The sequence below is a fragment of the Rhinopithecus bieti genome, unplaced genomic scaffold, assembly GCF_001698545.2.
Source record: "Rhinopithecus bieti isolate Rb0 unplaced genomic scaffold, ASM169854v2 scaffold_81617, whole genome shotgun sequence".
NCBI lineage: Eukaryota > Metazoa > Chordata > Mammalia > Primates > Cercopithecidae > Rhinopithecus > Rhinopithecus bieti.
The window spans coordinates 710,292-733,836 of NW_016841754.1; the positions used below are offsets into that span (position 1 = coordinate 710,292).

Consider the following 23,545-nt stretch of genomic DNA (forward strand, 5'->3'; position numbering starts at 1 on the left):
TCTCAGCTCACTGCAAGCTCCGCCTCCCGGGTTTACGCCATTCTCCTGCCTCAGCCGCCCGGGCAGCTGGGACGACAGGCGCCCCCCACCTCGCCCGGCTAGTTTTTTTGTATTTTTTAGAGACGGGGTTTCACCATGTTAGCCAGGATGGTCTCGATCTCCTGACCTCGTGATCCGCCCGTCTCGGCCTCCCAAAGTGCTGGGATTACAGGCTTGAGCCACCGCGCCCGGCCTTGATCTGTACTTTTAAAAGAAATTCATGAAACTTAGCAAGAGTGAGAAGTAATAAGCTTGTTGCTGTGAACAGAGATTGCAGATGTATTTGGTATCCATTATAAATAACTTAGTTTATTAAGTTAATAATAAGTTAATAATAAGTTTAATAACTTATTTATTAAGAAAATGTTAGGTAATTGACTATTTATAATTAATAACAAATGAGGATGCAGTTGTCTTCATAAAACCTAGAATAAAGTAAGGGAGTTAAAATTACAATATAGACAGTTGTATGGAAGGCAGAGTGTGGTGAATACCATAAAAGAGGTGCTGTTGGAGCCCAGATAGCAGATTTATACTTGGTGCAAGCATCTGGCAAAGAAGGCTTATCCTAGGGTTCCATTTCAGTTGTTTCTTGATTGGTTTTGATAAGATAAAAAATTTTGCAAGAAATTGAGGATGGGAAAAGGAAAGTCTCTTAGACAATCAAGATAGTACCATCTTCACTTAGAAAATCTTTTTTGCATGAGGAAAAAATTTTTTAAATAATCATTTGGAGTGGAACACCATGATCCCTGAAGGAGAATAGATAGAAATGCAGATACTTCTCAACTTATATTAGCCTACAGTTGGGCAAAATCATCTAACACAAAACCTATTTATTATAATAAAGTATTGAATATCTCATGTGACTTATTGAATACTGTACTGAAAGTTAAAACCAGAATGGTTTATGGGTACCTCAGTGTGTATCACTTTTGCACCATCGTAAGTCATGCCATCATGAGTTTGAGACTGTCTGTAAAGGTGGAGAGGTAGTGTGGGCTCTGAACACCGACAGTCTAAAATGTCAGGCTTATAAGTGTCTTTTAGTTAGAGTACTTACAAAAGAGCTTATGTTTACCATTTTGATACTCTTATACAACTATGAAGTTAAAGATATTTATAAAATAAAAACAAAATGGGTGGTTTTATCTAAGATTTTAATTTAGAGCATTACTTTATATAACAAAATTTTCTAAAATAAGCTACTGCTCACCAAACAATTTTCAATTAAGGTTTATCACCGCAAAAAAGAACTTTTTAAATTGTAACTGCTAAAAGAATTCAACATGAATATGATGGAATATGTAGGTCAATTGCTGTCATTTTGACAACAGTACACCACAATTTTATAGTTGCTGTAAGCATGCTTATGGGTAAAATATTGTCATTCTAGGTGATTGGTAATCGCTGGTAAACAAATGCAAACTTGCATGCTAAAGTTAAATGACAGTCTTCAGTTAAAAGGAGGTCGTCCAGAAAATGACTCTACTCATTGTTTTTATACCTTTTGTGGAATGTAAAGCATAAAATTTTCACACACACAAGTCCCTTGAAGTCTCTTGAAAACATATCATTCATGGATCTCCATTTAAGAACCATTGAGCTGGCAGGGCATGGTGGCTCACACCTGTAATCCCAGCATTTTGGGAGGGCTGAGGTGGGCTGATCATGAGGTCAGGAGTTCGAGACCACCTTGGCCAATATGGTGAAACCCCATTTCTATTAAAAATACAAAAATTAGCTGTGCCTGATGGCGCACGCCTGTAGTCCCAGCTACTTGGGAGGCTGAGGCAGGAGAATCGCTGGAACCTGGGAGGCGGAGGTTGCAGTGAGCCGAGATTGTACCACTATACTCCAGCCTGGATGACAGAGTGAGACTCTGTCTCAAAAACAAACAAACAAACAAACAAAAACCATTGAGCTGATAGAAAAGGTGCACATTTCTTATTTATTTATTTGAGACGGAGTCTCCCTCTGTCACCCAGGCTGGAGTGCAGTGGTGCCATCTCAGCGCACTGCAACCCCCGCCTCCTGTGTTCAGGTGATTCTCCTGCCTCAGCCTCTCCAGTGGCTGGGATTACAGGCATGCGCCACCGTGCCCAGCTAATTTTTGTATTTTTAGTAGAGACAGGGTTTCACCACGTTAGCCAGGCTGGTCTCGAACTCGTGACTTCAGGTGATCTGCCCACCTTGGCCTCCCAAAGTGCTGGGATTACAGGCGTGAGTCACTGTGCCGGCCCAAAGGTGCACATTTTTTATTAACAGAGTATATCAAGAAAAGCTTTTCACTTTCTACATTTTAGCTTTATCTTACCACTCCGTGTTTCTTTTCTTTTCTTTTTCTTTCCTTTTTTTGAGACAGGGTCTCACTCTGTCGCCCAGGCTGGAGTGCAATGGCATGATCTCAGCTCACTGCAACCTCCACCCCCCAGGTTCAAGCGATTCTCCCACCTCAGCCTCCTGAGTAGCTAGGAATACAGGCATGCGCCACCATGCCCAGCTAATTTTTTGTACTTTTAGGAGTAGAGACAGGGTTTCACCATGTTGGCCAGGCTGGTCTCAAACTCCTGGCCTGAAGTGATCCACCCGCCTCAGCCTCCCAAAGTGCCAGGATTACAGGCGTGAGCCACCATGCCTGGCCCACTCCATGTTTGTTTTCTGTGTACCATTTCAAATAATCAAGTGGAATTTTGCGGTTCCAAAATGCCATTTTCCGCTTAGTCCTCTGTAGCATTGTACCTTTGGTTCTGTCTGCCTGGAAAGCCCTGCTGAAGGAGGTAAAAGCATTTAGAAAAGGAGAAGAACTTTACTTTCAAGGACAGGTTGCAAGGGAGTCCAAGCTTTAGAAAAGATGCCTCCCTATATTAAAAAATAAAACAGGTATTTTAAGGAATAAGACCCCCACAAGATTACCAGGTTTTTCCAGGTTTGCTATTTATATGTTCATGGTAGAAATAGCAGTTTTCTCATGTGATTCTTATATCCAGAGAAGACATTACTACCTTCAGTCATTGTCGTTGCAAAACTTAGCAGGTGAGTACTTTTTGTTAAGAAATCAATGTTAAAAGGAAAGGCTCAAGTTTTCATGTACTTTGAGACCTAAAACTAAGTGTGGTAACATTTTTTGTTTTATCTCAGAGTACGGAGGTTTTTGTTCTTTGTGCCTTGTTTTCTTGCTTATCAATAATGGCAGGAGGGCAAAATGTCATTTTTATTTCCACAGCCTTAATTTTCTTTTCCTCCTGGCAAGTGCCTACTTAACCTTCAAAACCCGTGTCAGATTTTATATCCTCTGGGAAGCCTTTCAGCCTTTCTCTGCTTTTTAGTTCCCAGTGGAGTTAGGAGTTCCCTTCTTTGAGCTATACCTCTCTGAACATATATAACAGCATTTCTTATACTGTATTTTAAACAGAGTCATTTCTCATTTCCTTAGAGGGTTGGTTCCAGGACCCCTCTTGATACCAAAATCCACAGATGCAAGTCTTCGATATAAAATGGCATCATATTTGCATGTAACTTACACATATCTTCCTGTATACTTTAAATTATCTCTAGATAACTTATAGTACCTGATACAATGTAAATGCTATACAAATCATTATATTGTATTTTTAAATACAACATACTGTATTTTAAAATTTTTGGGTTTTTTTTGTTCTATTGTCATTTTTGTTTATCTTTCATGAATACTTTTCATTTGGGGTTTGTTGAGTCCATGGATGTAGCACTCGCCAGATACGGAGGGCAAACTGCACTTCTTTACGTATGTCTCTCTACTAAATCAGTTGATTCTGAAGAGGCTCATCACTTCCTTGGGCGGGAGGAAGGGGAAAGGAGAAAACAAATTCTGAAGGTAAAGCAAGATAACATGTTTTTAGTCAGTTCTGTAGGAGAAGTTGTAAAACACTGCTAGATTTTTTTTTTCTTGTTTTTATAGATAGGGTATGACTGGGTTGCCCAGGCTGGAGTGCAGTGGTTATTCACAGGTGTGAGCAACAGGCGTGAGCATAGCGCACTACAGCCTGGACTCCTAGACTCAAGCAGGCCTCGTCCCTCAGCCTCCTGGGTAACTGGGACTACAGCTTTATGCTAGATTTTAAACTTCTTAAGGGCACAAATGGTGTCTTAATTATCTTTGTAACTTCAGTGCTTAGCCTGAAGGTACTATTTTCTCCATGGTAGGTTTTCATAAATGTTAGCTGAATAATATTTGTTGAAGGTGAGGTTTATGTTCTTTACACTTGTATTATTTTTTTGTTTTTCACTCAGTTGTGATTTTTTTTAATATAAAAAGCTCTAAATATAAATGCTACATTAAAGTTTTCTTTAATTATTAAATGATTTGTGTAAAATTAGAGTGCCAATTTCTTTAATTTGGGAATTTAAACTTGAACAATGTTTTTTTGCCATCAACATTCCATAGAATCAAACTTGTAGTCAGTGAAGAGAGTATAGAGCTGGATTAGGACTGGGAAGGAGTTGTCAGTTTGGTTGCTTTGCCTACTTTTATGCTTCATCAGAGAGTTTGTAGTTGTGGCTGGGAGGAAAAGTATCCTATATTGGTAGGACCACTAAGGAAGGGTATACATATAGTTGTTGGTAGGTTCATATAAAACACGTGCATCCATTTCACAGGTTTGGGTTCTCGTTTTATATAAAAATTTCTCAAGTTCAGCTTTCCTTTTCAAAATGAAAAGTTAACTTAAAAATATGTTTGTAAGAGAAAGAAACTTTTTCCTATCTTACATAGATATTTGCAGATATGATATCTTAGAACTGTCAGTACATCAGTACATCAGTTATTTTCTGGCTTTAAGAACTTGGATGATATATAACTCATCTCTTTCTAGTGCTCATAAATGAAATGATGTTTCATAATCATAGACATTAGTTCATATGTAAGACTCATACTTAAGAATGTCTGTTCAGTAAGTCAGATTTTTGGAAAGGAATAGATAAAATTATCATTATTTCCAGATACTGTGATTTTCCATATAGAAAGTTCAGGAGTCCAGTGGACAAACTATTTCAAGTGGTAGGAGTTCATCAAGGTTGTTGGATACCAGCTCAACATACAAAACTCAGTAGTATGCTTTAATCACAACTTTTTAGAAAATATAGTAGAAAAAAAGGCATTCTCAGTAGTAACAAAAATTATATAAATGATCTAGAAACGAATAAGCCTAACAAAGATACATAAGGTCTTTATGAATTAAATTATAAAATTATTTGAAAGCTATAAAAGAATACAAATATATATTTACACATTATGTTTTATATAAATGTAAATGGAGAAAGATACCATGTTCATAGGGAAGAAACCTTAACATTACAAAGATTTCCTTTTTCTTATATTATTGCATAATTTTGGTGCATTTCCAGTTCAAATCCCAACAGGACTTTTTCCCCAGAGAACTTGAAAAGTAATTTAATGTTAATGTGGAAATTTGAAGGTGTGTAATAAATGAGAAAGAGTAATATAAAAAGGATATCTTCCCTGGCAGGTGTTAAGGTACATTAACAAGATGCGTAAATAGATTCATGGACTATTGCAACAGAATGGAATCTAGAAATAGGCTCATGAACAGATTACTGTTTGAAAGATAGGGTATTATAAATTAGTAGAAAAAATGATGGACTATTTAATAAATTTTGCTGTGATGAATGGCTCTTTTTATAGTACAGATAAAATTTTGATAAGTTTTACATAGTACATTAAAATTTCATTCCAAATGAATTAAAGACCGAAACATATGAGAGGGGAAAAGAAAAGCAAAAACAAACTAAAACTACAGTTAAGTATATAGGAGAATAGATTTAGGAGTTTAAGGGTAGAAAATGGTAAAAGTATAAGCCATGAAAGAAAAGATTGCCAAATTTGATTGCATAGGGAAAAAACCACTGTACAGTTAAACCATAAACATATGCTAAAAAGACAGTGACAGCCTAGAAGAAGGTATCTGCATAATTCAGACAAACAGCTGCTGTCCAAAATATATAAAGAACTTCTACAGATCCATGAAAAAAGACAAATGACCCAATAGAATAAGAAAAGTGGGCAAAAATATGAACAGGCAATTTACAGAAAAGGCAGTCTGAATAGCTAGCAAGCACAAGTAGATGCATGGGAAATGCACGTGCATACAGTGAAATATGATTTCTCTCCTGTCTGATTATCCAGTGTTAGTTGGGAAAATTGTCACATACAAGGAAAGATGACATTGTTACATGCAACCGGGGGAAGGAGGAAGGTGAATTTTCACAGTCATTCTAGGGAACATTTGGCAGTATCTAGTAAAATGAAATGCTTATGGCTGGGTGTGGTGGCTCACACCTGTAATCCTAGCACTTTGGGAGGCTGAGGTGGGCAGATCACTGGAGATCAAGTTTGAGACCAGCTTGACTAACATGGCAAAACCCCAGCTCTACTAAAAATACAAAAATGAGCCAAGAGTGGTGGTGCATACCTATAGTCCCAGCTACTTGGGAGACTGTGGCAGGAGAATGGCTTGAATCTGGGAGGCAGAGGTTGCAGTGAGCCAAGATCGCACCACTGCACTCCAGCCTGGGTGACACAGCAAGACCCCATCTCAAAAAAAAAAAAAACAAAGGAAATATTTATATTCTTAAATCCCAGCAAGTTCACGTCTGTGAATAAGTGCAGAAAAATTGTTGCATGTGTGTCTTCAAGTCTAGGATGATCATTACCTTATCTTTATAATGGTGAAAGACTGGAGTCAACCTAAATATGCATCTATACAGGAATGGCTAAATATGGCCTATTCGTGTGATGGAATTTTAATTTAAAAGGAATAAGCAAAGTTTGAAAGAATTAATATATAAAATTAAAAAGATCTGTATGGATTATCATGTGTGTCTGTCTGTTTCTATATGGACTTGGCTATAGATACGTGTAAAAGAACAAAAAACTGACAGGAGGGCTACCAACTTTATTATGGTAGTGTAGTAAGATGGATGTGGCCTGGGATTTGGGGTCATTACTAAAGGGCACTTAAGTGTTTCCTGTTTCCTTTTTAATTTTTTAATTTTTTTTTTTTTTTTTTTTGAGACAAAGTCTCACTCTATCCCCCAGGCTGGAGTGCAGTGATGTGATCTCAGCTTACTGCAACCTCTGCCTCCCGTGTTAAAGCGATTCTCATGCCTCAGGCTCCCGAGTTGCTGGGATTATAGGCACCTGCCACCACAACCCAGCTAATTTTTGTATTTTTAGTAGAGATGAGGTTTTGTCATGTCGGCCCAGCTAGTCTCGAACTCCTGACCTCAGGTGATCCACCCACCTCAGCCTCCCACAGTGCTAGGATTATAGGCATGACTGCACCCAGCCTTACTTTTTTAAAGCCCAGAGTAACACATGATGAATTGCTAATTGGTTCTAATTTTTTTTTTTTTTTTTTTTTGAGGTGAGTCTTGCTCTGTCACCCAGGCTGGAGTGCAGTGGTGCCATCTTGGCTCACTGCAACCTCTTCCTCCCAGGTTTAAGTGACTCTTCTGCCTCAGCCTCTCAAGTAGCTGGGGCTACAGGTGTGCGCCACCATGCCTGGCTAATTTTTGTATTTTTAGTAGAGACGAGGTTTCACCATGTTGGCCAGGCTGGTCTCAAACTCCTGACCTCAGGTGATCTGCCCACCTTGGCCTCCCAAAGTGTTGGGATTATAGGCGTGAGCCACCGCGCCTGGCCTGGTTCTCAATTTAGATATAGGGATGTGGATATTTGTTTTACTTGTACTTTTTAATATTTATTAAATTTAAGAAAAATGACTTAATTATAGCTGCATGTAAACGAATATATTCAAAGGAGGCTAAATTTAATTTTTGATTCCTCTTTGCTATTGTATTAAAATGTGAGGGAACAAATGATATTTTTTGCACTGTATTTTTAGTGATGCCAATTGGTGGAAAGGAGAAAATCACAGAGGAATAGGACTTTTCCCATCCAATTTTGTAACAACTAATTTAAACGTAGAGACTGAGGCAGGTAAGTTATCTTAGAGAACATTAGATCTATTTAAGTTTTTTTCACTTAAATTTTATGATTTGGTTTTGGATGTAAAGTAGATTGGCATTTAACTTTTTGTTTTAAATCATTTCTTTCTAGGCATGACAATCTAACCTACTTTTTAACCGAATTAAGGGGTTAATTTAGCCTGTGCCAATCGCAAGAATATTTCCTCTTATTTTACATCTTTTGAGAGTTAGCATACATAGTTAAGTCAGGCATAAAATCATATGTGACCATGCAGGTGTTTAAATCAACCTAACTGTGTAGTGTAAGAGGCAGTTCATATCTATTCTGTACAAAGAGTGTTTTGATTCATCAGTGAACCACAGTGGCAAAGCGGGAATGGTGTGGGGAAGTTGTGGTTGGCAAGTTCCGAATATAATTACTGGGTTTAGGAGTACTCCTAAATTTTAGACCTTTCCTCACCTTGATTTGATCCTAGGGAGCTTGAAACAATAACAAAGTAATGTAATCAAGCCACTAAGCTTCCTGGTTCAGATCTGCTGAACTTTAGTCAGTCTGCAGCCACAGACAGTTCCATTTTAGACACTTTAGCCATTGTCAACAATGCTGACTGAGAAAGCATTCCATTTGTTATTCAGGTAGGGAGGTGGGGGGATCTGAGTGTAAAGGAACAGCTTGTAATAATACTAATGATTATAATCAGAAATAGTTACTGGTTTTTGAGCATTCATTATTTGTCAGGCATTGTGCTAAGTCATTTGTACTATTGCATTTCAATCTCACAGTTCTGTGAGATAGCTACTTTTGTTGCCCTGTCTTACAGATAAGGACACTGAGGCTGAGGGGTTAGTAAGTGATTGAGCGAGGATTCTAAAGTCAAGACAGTCTGACCTTAACACTGACTCACTGAGGGATATATCAGTGCTAATCCTTTCCAGTTCAGGAGAAAGAACTTCAAATGAAAGCATTATGCATCATGTGTAACATCGTCTTTGTATGTATAGAGTGATACATTCAGAAAAATGAAGTCGTGAGAAGTTGATACTCACTGATTTGAATATAGAGTACTTTGCCATTATTTATACTTTTATTCCTCTTATCTGACTCTCTAGGTAGATAGGCATATTAGAGATACCTTTAAAAAATAACTTTATTGATCATGCTCAGGGGATTCTATATAGCAATTTCTCCTTGACATAGGCTGGAAAGTATTAACAGGAAAAAATACTGTGGATTTTCAGCTTATCCTTGTGTTATGCTGATTTCTGTTCTTTGAAAGTTAGCCAGATGTTTGAAATAAATGGCTAACAGTTGGGATTTAAAATTGTTTGACTATGTAGGTTCTTATTGTAGTTTTATTTTTACCAAAATTTACTTTGTTAAAATATGGTACATTCTAGCAATACTTCAGGGAACATTTAAGTAGTTTTCTGGGTTTGTGTATTTGTAAGTTTTTTTTCAACCTTCTCTTCATGAAAACTTTTGTGTTTAGTGTTGTTTTAACTATTATCAAAGTTAGCTTAAAGTAAGTTTTATTTTTTGTTCATATAGGCAATAGTTTTTTTTAATAGAAGGGAAGAGTAGAAGGAACTCACAGATGTAAGTTTGAAATTAGCTAGATAGATAATAATCTGCTTTCATACATTTATTCACCCCAGTGGTAACACTCAGTTTTCAGGAAAATGCCTAAAATGTCAGCTGCTGTTAATATTGCACACTTGTTCCACTAAAATTTTAAGTTCCATGAGGTTAGAGATTCTTGTCTGTTTTATTCACTGGTGTATGTATAAATGCCTGAACAATGCCTGGCACATAATGAATACTAAATAAATGTTTGTGAAATAAATGACCAAACGTATGTGATAACATACTGATTATGAAATGTGGTGAATATTTGAAGGACTTCTATTTTTTTTTCTTATGGACAATCATAGACCACTTATAAATTAATAACTAAAATTACTGAAGTAAATGCTGAGGAACTTAAAATTTACTTTGTTTCTATAGCGGCTGTGGACAAATTGAATGTAATTGATGATGATGTGGAGGAAATTAAGAAATCAGAGCCTGAGCCTGTTTATATAGATGAGGTAGAGTCCCTCTTTTGTTTAATAGTTAAACTATCAAGACATTTAAATGTACTATCTTTGAGAGTGCTTGGAAAGAGTAATTTCATATTCACTGAAGTTAAAACTCTTGAGTTTTTAAAAAGTGTCCTATTACTTTTTTAGGATAAGATGGATAGAGCCCTGCAGGTACTTCAGAGTATAGATCCAACAGATTCAAAACCAGACTCCCAAGACCTTTTGGATTTAGAAGGTAGTGACTATTAGATATTATTTTAATGTTATTTAATATTTTAGCTATTCATAATGTTTTCAGTTTCTTCTGCCTTGTATTTGCCTCTAGAGGTTAGAAATCTCTGGTAGGGAACAGACTAGTACAGTAAAATAGTAAAAGTATTACTCAGAAGGCATTGTCATAAACCTGCAAATCCTTTTCATAAAGGAAGTCTTTTTATTTCTTTAAGCCTACAAGTGAAATTGGCTAAAGATTTTTGCAGTCCAAAAAAGGACAGAATTAAAAATAACAGCATATCAAATTGAGTCAAAACGTTTAAAATGCTTATTCCTGTTCAATTTTCTTGTATTATGAATTTAAAGGACAAAATTATACATGATCGTTGTTAACTTCGTAACATAGTCACTTGATTCATGTTGATATGTCTTTTAGTCTCTAAGAAATGTGAGAACAATTAAAACGTGTTTTTTATGTTTTTAAAAAAATCCCTTGGGAGAAGAATCTCTGGTAAATAAATCCTTGTTATATAGAAGAAACATCTGGTTATGAATATAGAATGCAGCATTGTGCTCTTTATAGTATCAGTGTTCACATTGGGAAATATACTGTTTAATCTTGAATTGTTTTTTTTTTTTTTTTTTTTTTGAGACGGAGTCTCGCTCCGTCGCCGGGGCTGGAGTGCAGTGGCCGGATCTCAGCTCACTGCAAGCTCCGCCTCCCGGGTTTACGCCATTCTCCTGCCTCAGCCTCCCGTAGCTGGGACTACAGGCGCGCGCCAGCTCGCCCGGCTAGTTTTTTGTATTTTTTAGTAGAGACGAGGTTTCACAGTGTTAGCCAGGATGGTCTCGATCTCCTGACCTCGTGATCCGCCCGTCTCGGCCTCCCAAAGTGCTGGGATTACAGGCTTGAGCCACCGCGCCCGGCCGAAATGTCTTAAGTAAATGAAAAATCTTCATATCTGATGGGCAGAAGTTACATAATTTATATATTGTGGCCCAAGTTTGTTTTAGTTAACTAGTCATAGTTTTCTAGATGTCTTTAAGACTTTGGGATAACTCCAGATTTGACAGTCTGTCAACTTAGTTAATAGTTTCAAGAAAACATAATGAGGTTTTTATTTTAAAGTTGACCTTGCTTTTAGTCACGTGATAGTAATGTACAGTAGTAGTGCTGAATAGTAGTCTTTCTCTAGCGTGAGCTTAATCTCTGTGTATTATGCATAGTGTTGTATATTGGTGCTATATTGTTAAAAATTGTTGAAATTGGCTTAAATTGGATTTTCTATGTTTGTAAGTATTTTTGTATTTACAGATATCTGCCAACAGATGGGTCCAATGATAGATGAAAACTCGAAGAAATTGATAGGTGAGATTTTCATGCAAGGAATAAAAGCATAGTTTTGGGGGGTTCACTTGTTTTTTGGCAAACAGTAATGTAGGGAAAGTTTTTGTGGAACTACACAATTCATGGAAATTGTTTTTCAGTTTCCCAAACTCTTACAAACTTATAGCAAGGTGGTGCAACAAGCTCTGACAAGTTTTATTAAATAAAAATTTTGCGTGGCTTACTCTTCACCAGTCTCTTCTAGCATGCTTCTAGTGATATTAGAACTGCCTGGATCAGTGATAGCCAGTGTACATACTCTAGTATTTTCTGCATGGTCTGCCCATCATTGCCACTGTAGCGATGGACAGCAGTTTTGGCCAACATTGTATAGCACTCTATTTCAGATTTCCTCAAAGCTGGACAGTTTTAGTGAGGATGACCAATTTTGCTTTGCCTTGTCTGATCATCTTCAGAGTCTGCTTTTACCCCAGCACGTACTTTCCACTTTTCATAACGAGTTGGAGCCTAGAATTGATCAACTCCACTGACTTTTTCCTCTTCTTTGAGACCATCCTGCCTTAAGTCCAGGAAGGTCCCCAACTAAGAGGAGCTGCCAAGATAGCTGGGGAGTCAGGTGCTTTTTATTTAAAGATAACAGTTTTCTGGGGGGTTTTTTTGAGATGGAGTTTTGCGCTGATGCCCAGGCTGGAGTGCAGTGGCACAATCTCGGCTCGCTGCAACTTCTGTCTCCCAGGTTCAACCAATTCCCCCGCCTCAGCCTCCTGAGTAGCTAGGATTACAGGCGTGCACCACCACACCCGGCTAATTTTGTATTTTAGTACAGACAGGGTTTCACCATGTTGGCCAGGCTGGTCTCGAACTCCTGACCTCATGATCTGCCCACCTTGGCCTCCCAAAGTGCTGGAATTACAGGCATGAACCACTGTGCCTGGCCAAGAATTGAATTCTTATGAGAAGTGGTACTTACAAAAATTTTAAATGAAATTTCTCTAGTGTTTGAAGCTAAATCATGTCTTCTCTTCATTTCTTGTCCTTGTATTTCTTTGTTTCTATTGCTCTTTTAATTTTATCCTACGTAGTTTTCTTTTTCTTTTTCCTTTTTTTTTTTTTTTTTTTTTTTTAAGATAGATTCTTGCCCTGTCACCCAGGCTGGAGTGCAGTGGTACGATCTCGGCTCACTGCAGCCTCCACCTCCTGGGTTCAAGCCATTCCCTGCCTTATCCTCCCAAGTAGCTAGGATTACAGGTGCCCGCCACCATGCCCTGCTAATTTTTGTATTTTTAGTAGAGACGGGGTTTCACCATATTAGCCAGGCTGCTCTTGAACTCCTGACCTTGTGATCCGCTCACCTCAGCCTCTCAAAGTGCTGGGATTACAGGCGTGAACCACTGCACCCAGCCTCACACCCAGCTTTTTTTTTTTTTTTTTTAAAGACAGGGTCTTGCTGTGCTGCCCAGGCTGGTCTCAAACTCTTGGCCTCAAGTGATCTTCCTGCCTCAGCTTCCCAAAGTGCTGGGATTATAGGCATGAGCCACTGTGCCTGGCCCTTATTGTTTAAATAGGATCACACTTTAAAAATAGGAGCAACACTGAAGGGTAGACTTTCAAGGTTGAGCTTTTAACTTGGTTCTGCTCCCTTATTTCTTAGCTCTCCATCTGAAGTCAGAGAGAGAACCCTTAGTGAAAGGAAAACAAGGGATAGGGCTTAGTATTCCATCATCATCCCTCTCTAGTGGTATTTATTGAATTAATATATAAACAACACAAGAAAAAGAGATCAGATAGGGCCAAAATAAGAAGGAGAACAGAAACTACTTCTTTTCTGCCTGTGTCAGAGAAGTGCAGTAGCAGCAGGACTTTTCCTAGTCACCAGAGATTGTCATCTTTGTTCCAGGGGACATTTTAAAAATAAATTTGTTGTGTTTTCTAAAGAAATGAAAAATCTGTGTGTCAATTGACAGTAGTTTTGCCATATTTTAGAGAAAGCATTAAATATCTCCTTACACATCTACTTTGTTTCAATGCAGGATGTTAATGGTTAGTGAATAATCAAACTGGAAAAGATTAAAAAGTATTATAGATGTGGCTGTATGTTTAGTTCAGACACAATTTTTTTTTAATGTTTTGTATTTTCAATTTGAAGTTGGTTGAGTACACGGATGCAGAACCCATGGACATGGAGGACGGAGTGTGTGTCCACACATTCTACAATGAAAATCATTGTCCTTGATAATTATCCCTTGATATGAACAGATATTATAATATATAATGAAAAAAGGCAGAAGCTATGACAATTTAATCTTATTTTGGTTCATAAAAAGAATTTTGTTAAAGGAAAAGATCTAGAAGAATTAGAAGTCAGAGTGAGGCCGGTGTGGGGGCTCACACCTATAATCCCAGCACTTCAGGAGGCTGAAGTGGGAGGATCATCGGAGCCCAGGAAATTTGAGACCAGCTTAGGCAATACAGTGAGACCCCATCTCTACAAAAAAAAATTTTAACAATTAGCTGGGCTTGGTGGTATGCACCTGTAGTCCCAGCTCCTCAGGAGGCTGAGGTGGGAAGATCACTTGAGCCTGGGAGGTCAAGGAGGCTGCAGTGAGCCAAAATTGCACCACTGCACTCCAGTCTAGGTGACACAATGAGATCCTGTCTCAAAAGAAAAAAAAATCAAAGTGACCATTCTGATGTTAGTTAATTTTTTGAGTGAGAACTCAATCATTAACCAGTTTTCTTACCAGTTTCAGTTTTTGAATAGGCCAACTGGCATATTTTCTTGTTCCATGGCCACAGCTGCAGATGCAGCTCCTGTTCTGGGAAATGTTTCCTGTTCTTCAAAAAATTCTTATTGACTATTATTTACCCTTGTCAAGTATTCAAAGATGAATAAAATATCAATTTTCCCTTGAATGGATCATTGCGTTTGTTATTCCTACTGAGAAAACAACTCTACTGTTAGAAAGTTAAATTGTACATTTCATTTCTGTCGTTTTACAGAATGAAATTTTGTAGCATTTTATCACCCTAAGAAATTATATTGAGTAAATATGTAAATTGACTCCAAAAAAGTTTAGGTAGATTTATTGGAGATTCATATTCTGGCCTTAACTATGTCTTATTTCCTTCTGTCCTCCAAAGATAATTTTCTACCATCTGATCAAGTTGCTCTTTTGCCTTACTACTGTGGGATTGTGTCTCAGATCTTTAAGGGGATTTCAAACACAGTGATCACGTCTTTCTACTGCATTTTTCTGTTGTTTCATCAACATACTGGGTTTTGTGGATTTCCCACAGTTAAATTTTAGTTATGCATTTGTTAGCATGGCACTAATTTCTGTAGCTTTCTGGGTGGCTCGTAACTGTTATTTTTGATACTACAGTTTGACCTGCTTAATGCAGTCATTCCTACCAGAGAGGGAACAAACTTTTTGTTGTTGTTGTTCAGACATAAAAGACTAGTAGAAGAAAAGTGACAAATCTTGATAGGACTCAGTGGCTGTTTACTTGGTAGTCCTGTGTCTGTGTGCCTCTGCTTGTTGCCTCTCTGTGGTTATATAGAAAGAACCACATTTCAATAAAAAGGCTTATGGATGTTTCAGGCCAGATGAAAAGTGGTTGCTTAACTTTTATAAATTTGACAGTGCAAAGAGAGTTCTTTATTACTCCCAGGGGAACAGACAAAATTGTATCAAGTAGGAAGAGTCTGCTCTGAAGCTTCTTGGTCATATTTGAAGATGCTTTTATTTGGATTTGTTGTTATTACATAATAAAGTTTTGGTTTACTTACTTTCTCAAAATAAACCAACCAACAAACGAGCTGTAGAGACTAGTCTTACACATTGTTTTTACTTGGATTTTCAAGGATAATTATTTAAGTTGTTTTTTTTTTCAGTTGATATTTTTATGGATATAAACAAATGAAAATGTGTGTGATTTTTTTTTTAACAAGTGTTTTTAAATTTCCATCATATCATGTACTTCATAGAGGTTCTGGGCCTTGCCTGGGTACTTTCTTTTATTGAGATTTACAATTCAGGCCCAGATTCTTACCCAAATTGAGAATTTTCTTTTTAATGATTGAATTCTCAAAATAAAACTGGAATGTGTGAAAGTAAATTCTCTCAGCACCAAAATTATGAATTGATTGCATGTTATGAGGCATGGAAAGGACTTTTCCCTAATATTGTAAAGTCATATTGTCACTGGTAGAGGATTGTGACTGCAGGTTGTCCAGGTTCTTGGCATTTTGAAGAAAGAATTGGACAAAATGCCCAGCAAAGCAAGGAAAGATCGAAGCAACAGAAGAACAAAAGCAGAGATTTATTGAAAACCAAAGTACGCCCCACAGTGTGGGAGTGGGCCTGAGCAGCAGCTGAAGGACCCAGATACAGAACCTTCTTGGGTCCAAGTACAGTTCCCCCTAGAAGTTTCCCATTGGCTGCGTCATGCTCACCTCATGTAAATGAAGTGGAAGCTCACGATCAGTCTGGTTGCAGAAAGCAGCCAACCAGAGGCTGAAATGAAGTTACAAAGGTCACAGTGCTGTGCAAACATCTGATTGGTTGCAAAAAGCAACCAGTTAGAGGCTAGGGAGAAGTTACAGTTATGCTTCTATGCAAATGAAGACTCTGCCCACAGTCAGTCTGATTGGTTGTGGACAGCAACCATTCAGAGGCTAGAGCAGCCATTCAGAGGCTGGTTGTGGACAGCAACCATTCACAGGCTGGAGCAGCCATTCAGAGGCTGGTTGTGGACAGCCAGCATTCAGAGGCTTAAGTTACAAAGTTGCAAACGAAGACTGGAACTGTAATCAGTCTGATTTTTTTCGGACACCCAATTTCCCATCTGCTGCACAGAAAACGTGGGGAGTTTGCAAAGGGAGCAGCCTCTGGTCCTTTTGTTACTTAGGTGTGGAAAGTTCGGGTTGGTTTTCCTTTCAGTGTAGTTACAAGAAGTCAGCTTGAAAAACAGCCTTAGATTCCCTGCCTCCAGACCCTGTTTTCCTGCCTCAGTATCAGGCTAGCTATTACAAGGATTAAGCAGTTCTTCCTCTCAGTTTCCCTTTGTGAATATTCTTTCGTTAAATATAAAATAACCTTTTAATATATGAATAGAAATTGTGCTAAATTTAAAAAATAACTTACTAAATAGATGCTAAAAACTAGAAGAGTATTATAATACTTTTCTTCTACATCAGGAAGCATTCAGAATTGTCTGAATTGAATGTAAAAGTCCTGGAAGCTCTGGAACTATATAACAAATTGGTGAATGAAGCACCAGTGTACTCAGTCTATTCAAAGCTCCACCCTCCAGCACATTACCCACCTGCATCATCCGGGGTTCCAATGCAGGTGAGCATGTTTTTTGAGAACATTTTCTAAATTATAAACAAGTTTTAAAGTAAAAGTGTTTTACAGCATAGTATTAAGATTTATTTTGTCTGTAAATAAAATTATAAAATTTATCTTTGATTGTTTCAGTAAATATTGACTGAACAATTAACATTCACCAGAACAACTTAGACAGATACTGATATTTCACAAGTACATTTTAGTTCAGTTTTAACATGGATGAAAAGACCATTAAATATGTGAGGGTAGTTCTGGTTCTTCATGTGCTTTTGAAAGTATAAAGCATAAATCTTTTATGTAAGTATAAATCCTTTTTGTAAATGTGGAGTATAAATTTTTTGATTTCGGACAGTACCTAGCATATCAGAAGTTCCCCAGGTACCAACACTTTGCTGCTGCTCAACAAGATTTAACATTTCTTTACAAATTTCCATAAAGATTTATTTGACTCATATGATTATTAACAGGCACAATGAACTTCTAGAGTATGCTTTATACTTCCTTTACTTAGCTGCATGACTTAAGTTGTTAAAAATTTGTGCATAGCAAAGATATGATACACATCTACGAGGTACAGACTCCATAAGCCATCCATGAACATCCGTAAGCCATCTTTTTCCAGTACTTTTCACCTTTTTTGTGTGCTTGCCATATGAAGTGAATACTTTATATTTGTCAGTATCCCCATTCAGAAGCATGTTTGAAATTTCAGCCAGTTAGCCAATTGAATTCAGAATGAGCTTGGATGAGCAAAATGCATGTTAATTTATGAACACTGGTATCTAAAGGTACATGTGAAGGAGACACCAAGGAGAAAGGGTAGAATGTGGGTGAATAATTTAGATGACTTGACACAACATAATTGTTAAGTAAAAAAAGAATAGTCACTATGGTAACTGTCACGTCAGACAAGATACATTTATCAAATGTGCCATGCCTTGATCTTTTTGAAAATTAGGAGGGTAGGAACGATTTCTGACTGCAGAAGACATTTGGGAGTTATTCAGTTTGCTTCTGTTTTCAGAGTTGTTTGCTGCTGCTGTGAAAGTGGGACAAAAAGCAGTGTCTGCATCGTTGTATGATAAAACTATGTTGGCTTTTTTATGTGTCTGTAAAGGGTTATTTGCTATTCTGTGTCAGGTTTTGGTGTTTAATTGCATTCTACTTACTGCGTTTTGCCAAGCACAACTCATTTCTCTAAAAAGTTAACTTTCTGTTTGATGCCTCATGTAATCTGTATCTACACTATTCACTCGAGCATTTGAAATATCCAAAAGTTTCTATTCTAATTTGACAAAAATATATCTCTACTAGAAGCACTTGGGGGTAACACGTTAGTTGTATCTGTGTAGGCTACTCAGGAACCCTAAACTGCAGAAGAAGCTGATTCTCACAGTCTCAGCCTATTGTCAGTAGATAGTTACATGTCTACTAAGGAGGTAGTGGGATTGTACTTAATGTAGCTTATTTGGGATTTCTAGCATTCTAAATTTTCAGATAAATGGTCTTTTCTTTAAAAATAGCTTAATTTAAAACTGGATTGATGATCATTATGGTATGATATATTAAATGTGTGCATTGTTTTGATGCTATCTATAGTAGACAGGTGGTAGACCCTGTCCTTAAGGAGCTGTTGTCCTGAAAATAAGTAGGGCACATATAAATGTCCAAAGAGACCTAAACCATTTTTGCTATTTCCTGAGGATACATGTCTTTTACCCATAACTCTTCCTTACTTTTGTCCTGTTTGTCTTAAAGGTAAGAGATAAAGTAGACATTGCCAGGGAAGCCCTGGCACCCTTATACTATTTCTTTTCAGCTTTTCTCTTAAGTTTCGTTCTTAGGAAGGAGTTGGATGAGTCATCCTGGGATGAGGGTAAAGAAGGTTATCATTCTTATAGTGACTTTAAGTGATGGTGGGCTTCCCTTCAAGGGAGTGTACAGTTTTCTGTGGCTCAACAGCAAGACATGTTTACTGAGTAATAGGCAACCTGGGTAGATTGCAATCCACTACTTAAAAGTATACCACCTGTCTTTCTCCCAGCTCTCTGTAAAAATAAAAGAACAGCCAAACAAATCAAATTTTCATAGATTTGGCACTGTGATTTGACAGTTCTCCACTTTTAGTTCTAAGATGGATAGATTGCTAGAATCAGATTGCTTCCCAAAGAAGTATAGTTTCTTTCCTTTAAGTCTTTTAACATTTTAAATATATTATTAGGCACATGTTTGGGAGATTCGTGAATCAACTTTTTCTTTCTGATTAATAGACATATCCAGTTCAATCACATGGTGGAAACTATATGGGTCAGAGCATTCACCAAGTAACTGTTGCCCAAAGCTATAGCCTAGGACCCGATCAGATTGGTCCACTGAGATCTCTGCCTCCAAATGTGAATTCCTCAGTGACAACACAGCCTGCTCAAACTTCATATTTAAGGTAGGTTTTGGGAGCTGTGTTAATTTTATAATTATGTGTGTTTATTTTCCTAGATTTGGGAATATATAGACCCTTATTGGGAATATGTAGACCCTTATTAAGATGAAGTTACAGAACTGTTCATTCATAATCCTGTGAAGTGGAATGGTGTTACCTTAGCTTTGCTACCCATACTGAGATTATTGCCCTTACTTAAGCTTACAGTCTGCATCCCTGGGACAAAATAAAGCTAATTGTCCTTTATGAGACTAAGCCTATTATGTGCTTAGCACTGTGCTATAATCAGCCTGTGAAGTAGCCCCAGACTTATTTATCTGCATATATGCCTAAAAATTAGAAAACTATTGTTACTTTGACCCTTAAAAAGAAGGGTGTTTGAACTGTGAAATTTGTAGTTCAGGTTTTTTTGTTTTGCTTTGTTTTTTTGAGACAGAGTCTCCCTCTTTCACCCAGGCTGGAGTGCAGTGGCTAGATCTCTGCTCACTGCAACCTCTGCCTCCCAGGTTCAAGCAATTCTCCTGCCTCAGCCTCCTGAGTAGCTGGGATTACAGGCAGGTGCCACCACGCCCATCTAATTTTTTTTTTCATTTTTAGTAGAGACGGGGTTTCAGCATGTTGGTGAGGCTGGTCTCAAACTCCTGATCTCGTGATGATCCACCCGCCTCGGCCTCCCAAAGTGCTGGGATTATAGGTGTGAGCCACCGCGCCTGGCCAAGGTTTTTTTTTTTTTTTTTTTTTAAGACAAGGTCTCACTCAGTCACCCAGGCTAGAGTGCAGAGGTATGATCTCAGCTCACTACAGTTTTGACCTCCCAGTCTCAAGCTATCCACTCTCCTCAGCCTCTCGAATAGCTGGGACTACAGGCGAGCACCACCATGCTCTGCTAATTTTTGTATTTTTTTGTGGAAGTGGGGTTTCGCCATGTTGCCCAGGCTGGTCTCAAACTCCTGAGCTCAAGGAATCCGCCTTCTATGGCTTCTCAAAGTGCTAGGATTATAGGCATGCACCACCGCACCCAGCCCTGTATTTCTGTTTTTTAATAAAAACACTTCTACTCAGAGAGTTGTATTTAAATCTTTCTATTCACCTTGCTTAACCATACAAAATGTTCATTCAATATCATCATATGTAGATGATCTGTAAGGTCTCTTCCCACCCTCAAACTCCATGAGTATGAATTTTAGATATTTTATGAATATTAAATAAATCTGTTCAGATTAGTGTTCAGTTAGAATAAAATATAAAATTTTGCTATCCTTGGTAACACTAGGTATTATGGAGAAAAAAGTGGTGTAATGTTGAAACTAATTCTCTCTTTTATTGCAAGCAGTATATTTGGTGGAATTTTAAATTATGTAATTTTTTTATTGAAACTTTTTTTGTAGATGGAGCTTTATCACCCAGGCTGGAGTACAGTGGTGTGATCATAGTGCACTGCAGCCTCCAACTCCCGGGCTTAAAGAATCTTCCAACCTCTGCCTCCTGAGTAGCTGAGACCACAGGCACATACTACACCCAGCTAATGTTTTTAATTTTTTGTAGAGATGGGTATAGTCATGTTGCCTGGGCTGGTCTCAGACCAGGCTGGCCCAAGCAGTTCTCTCACCTTGGCCTCCCAAAATGCTAGGATTAGAGGCATGAGCCTCCAAGCTCAGCCCTAAAACTGCCGGGCGCAGTGGCTCATGCCTGTTTTATTTATACACACACACACACACACACACACACACACACGTAAGTATATATATGTATATATATGTATATATGTGTGTGTATATATACTTTTTTTTTTTTTTGAGACGGACTCTTGTTCTTTCACCCAGGCTGGAGTGCAGTGGCACGATCTCGGCTCACTGCAAACTCCGCCTCCCGGGTTCACGCCATTCTCCCACCTCAGCCTCCCGAGTAACTGGGACTACAGGCGCCCACCACCACACCCAGCTAATTTTGTTTTTGTATTTTTAGTAGAGACAGGGTTCACTGTTAGCCAGGATGGTCTCGATCTCCTGACCTTGTGATCTGCCTGCCTCGGCCTCCCAAAGTGCTGGGATTACAGGTGTGAGCCACCGCACCCGGCCAAAATTATATATATATTTTAAGAGAAATGTATGCCATAGTAGTTATAGGAACAAACAAGTCTGGCAATTTGGTGTGATTTTTCAGCTTAGTTTGTGAAATGTCAATAAAGAAATAGTTGTGGAATATCGTGAGGGTAGATTTTGGGCCCGATGCAGACTACACTGTTTTCCTTTTAAAAGTAGAAAGTCCTTACTGAAGGAAAGCTTGAAAGAGGTTTACAGAGAAGAGGTGGACTTCTTTGTGCTGGATTGGGAGATGGGGAGGGAGAATATAGACTAAAAGTGGCATCTTGAGCCAAGACTCCATTCTCATTGCAACTGGCCAAGGGTACTTCAGTCAAGAACAGTTTGCATCTCCTCAGATGGTTTCTGAATGTTTTTAGTTAGAGATTCTGGAGAAGGGAAGTTAAACTGGTCTTAGAATCTTACATTTTGTTTGTTTTCAAGTACCTCTCTCTTCTTATCAATATAAAAATTACATTAACAAGCTCGGCATGGTGGCTTATGCCTGTAATCCCAACACTTTGAGAGGCCAAGGCCAGAGGATCACTTGAGCCCAGGAGTTTGAGACCATCCTGGGCAACATAGCAAGACCCAGTCTCTACAAAAAGGAATTTTTTTAAATTAGTCTGGACTAATTTAATTTTTTTAAAAATAGCCCCAGCTACTCAGGAGGCTGAGGCAGGAGGATTGCTTAAGCCCAGGAGTTCAAGAATGCAGTGAGCTATGATCTGCACCCCAGCCTGGGCAACAGAGCAAGATCCCATCTCAAAAAAAAAAAAAGAAAATTTGATTAACAGTATTCAATGGCTGGAATGATTAAATTGTAATCAGAAGAGCAGAACTACATAAACTTGAAGATGGAAAAGGCATTTTTGTCATGATGATCTCTTAACTGTAACCTAGATATTGCAAAGTAAATATAGTTTTCTTTTTAAAATTTTGTTTGTAGCACTGGACAAGACACTGTTTCCAATCCTACTTATATGAACCAGAACTCTAACCTACAGTCAGCTACTGGTACAACTGCTTACACACAGCAAATGGGGATGTCTGTGGATATGTCATCTTATCAGAACACTACTTCCAATTTACCTCAACTGGCAGGCTTTCCGGTGACAGTTCCAGCTCATCCAGTTGCACAGCAGCACACAAATTACCATCAGCAGCCTCTCCTTTAGAAACAAAGCAAGCATTTTCTTGAAAAGCTTCATAAGTGTATTATTCAATCCTAGTGATACCAACCTGAAAATATTAAAACTTTTTTTCCTCTCAACTCAAAAGGACCATGAATAAATAAAGCACAAAAACCTCTCTTAACTCTACAAGGCCATAAAGGGTTTTTTTTTTTCAGTCCAGTTTGTTTGAAGTCAGTCTTTTGATCAGAGGCAGCTTAAAGATGCTTTCAGTTAGTTTTGTCTTTCTTTCAGTTAGTTTTGTCTTTCTTTCAGTTTTCTCTACATACATCTAGATACCCATTAATTAGCCTTATGACACTAAACAGTATGAGATAGGAGTATTAAAATATTATTTTAAGGAAACCACTGTTTCCCCCTAAAATGTCATAAGAGCACTGAAGAACTTGAAATATTTTTTTCAGAGTTTCTCACACACTGTTATTTTAAAAGCCTAACTTGTGTGTGTGTAAGCATTTAGCTTGCCAGCATATTTCTTTTTGGCTCCTTAAATTGCAGTTGTGTTTGCAGTATTGTCCCTTTGCTCTCGCTGTTATGTTGAATAATAATTAGCATATAATTGTCTACAGAAGCAAGAGCAATCTGGAAGGAACAAAAATGTTTTCTGTGATTAACAGTGAAGACCTTGTAAATGCAGATGTGTGATAAAGCATTTAGTCAGTCCCCCAAACAGTCATGCCAACTGTGAAGGACTGTCCCACGAAACATTTCCATTCCCTGAGGAAAAACATTTTCTTTCCTATATGTATCTCTGGTATTTACAATTGTCACTAATAACCTTTTCTTTTTTTTTTTTTTTTTTTTTTTTT

The 23,545-nt window shown here is 37.9% G+C and overlaps 1 protein-coding gene and 1 pseudogene across 1 annotated transcript in view; one reads left to right on the forward strand and one right to left on the reverse strand.

Moving 5' to 3' along the window:
* The window catches only part of STAM2 (signal transducing adaptor molecule 2), a 52,513-nt gene extending 29,654 nt beyond the window's left edge, over nucleotides 1-22,859 (forward strand). Inside the window, 8 exon segments of the mRNA XM_017866084.1 lie at nucleotides 7,944-8,038; nucleotides 10,034-10,116; nucleotides 10,258-10,345; nucleotides 11,639-11,668; nucleotides 11,671-11,692; nucleotides 16,872-17,025; nucleotides 19,296-19,465; nucleotides 22,493-22,859. Of these exon segments, the coding sequence (XP_017721573.1) occupies nucleotides 7,944-8,038; nucleotides 10,034-10,116; nucleotides 10,258-10,345; nucleotides 11,639-11,668; nucleotides 11,671-11,692; nucleotides 16,872-17,025; nucleotides 19,296-19,465; nucleotides 22,493-22,721 (871 nt within the window). The 3' untranslated portion in view covers nucleotides 22,722-22,859.
* LOC108525006 (60S ribosomal protein L30-like) lies at nucleotides 11,892-12,225 on the reverse strand (annotated as a pseudogene).
* Nucleotides 22,860-23,545: the final 686 nt, after the last annotated feature.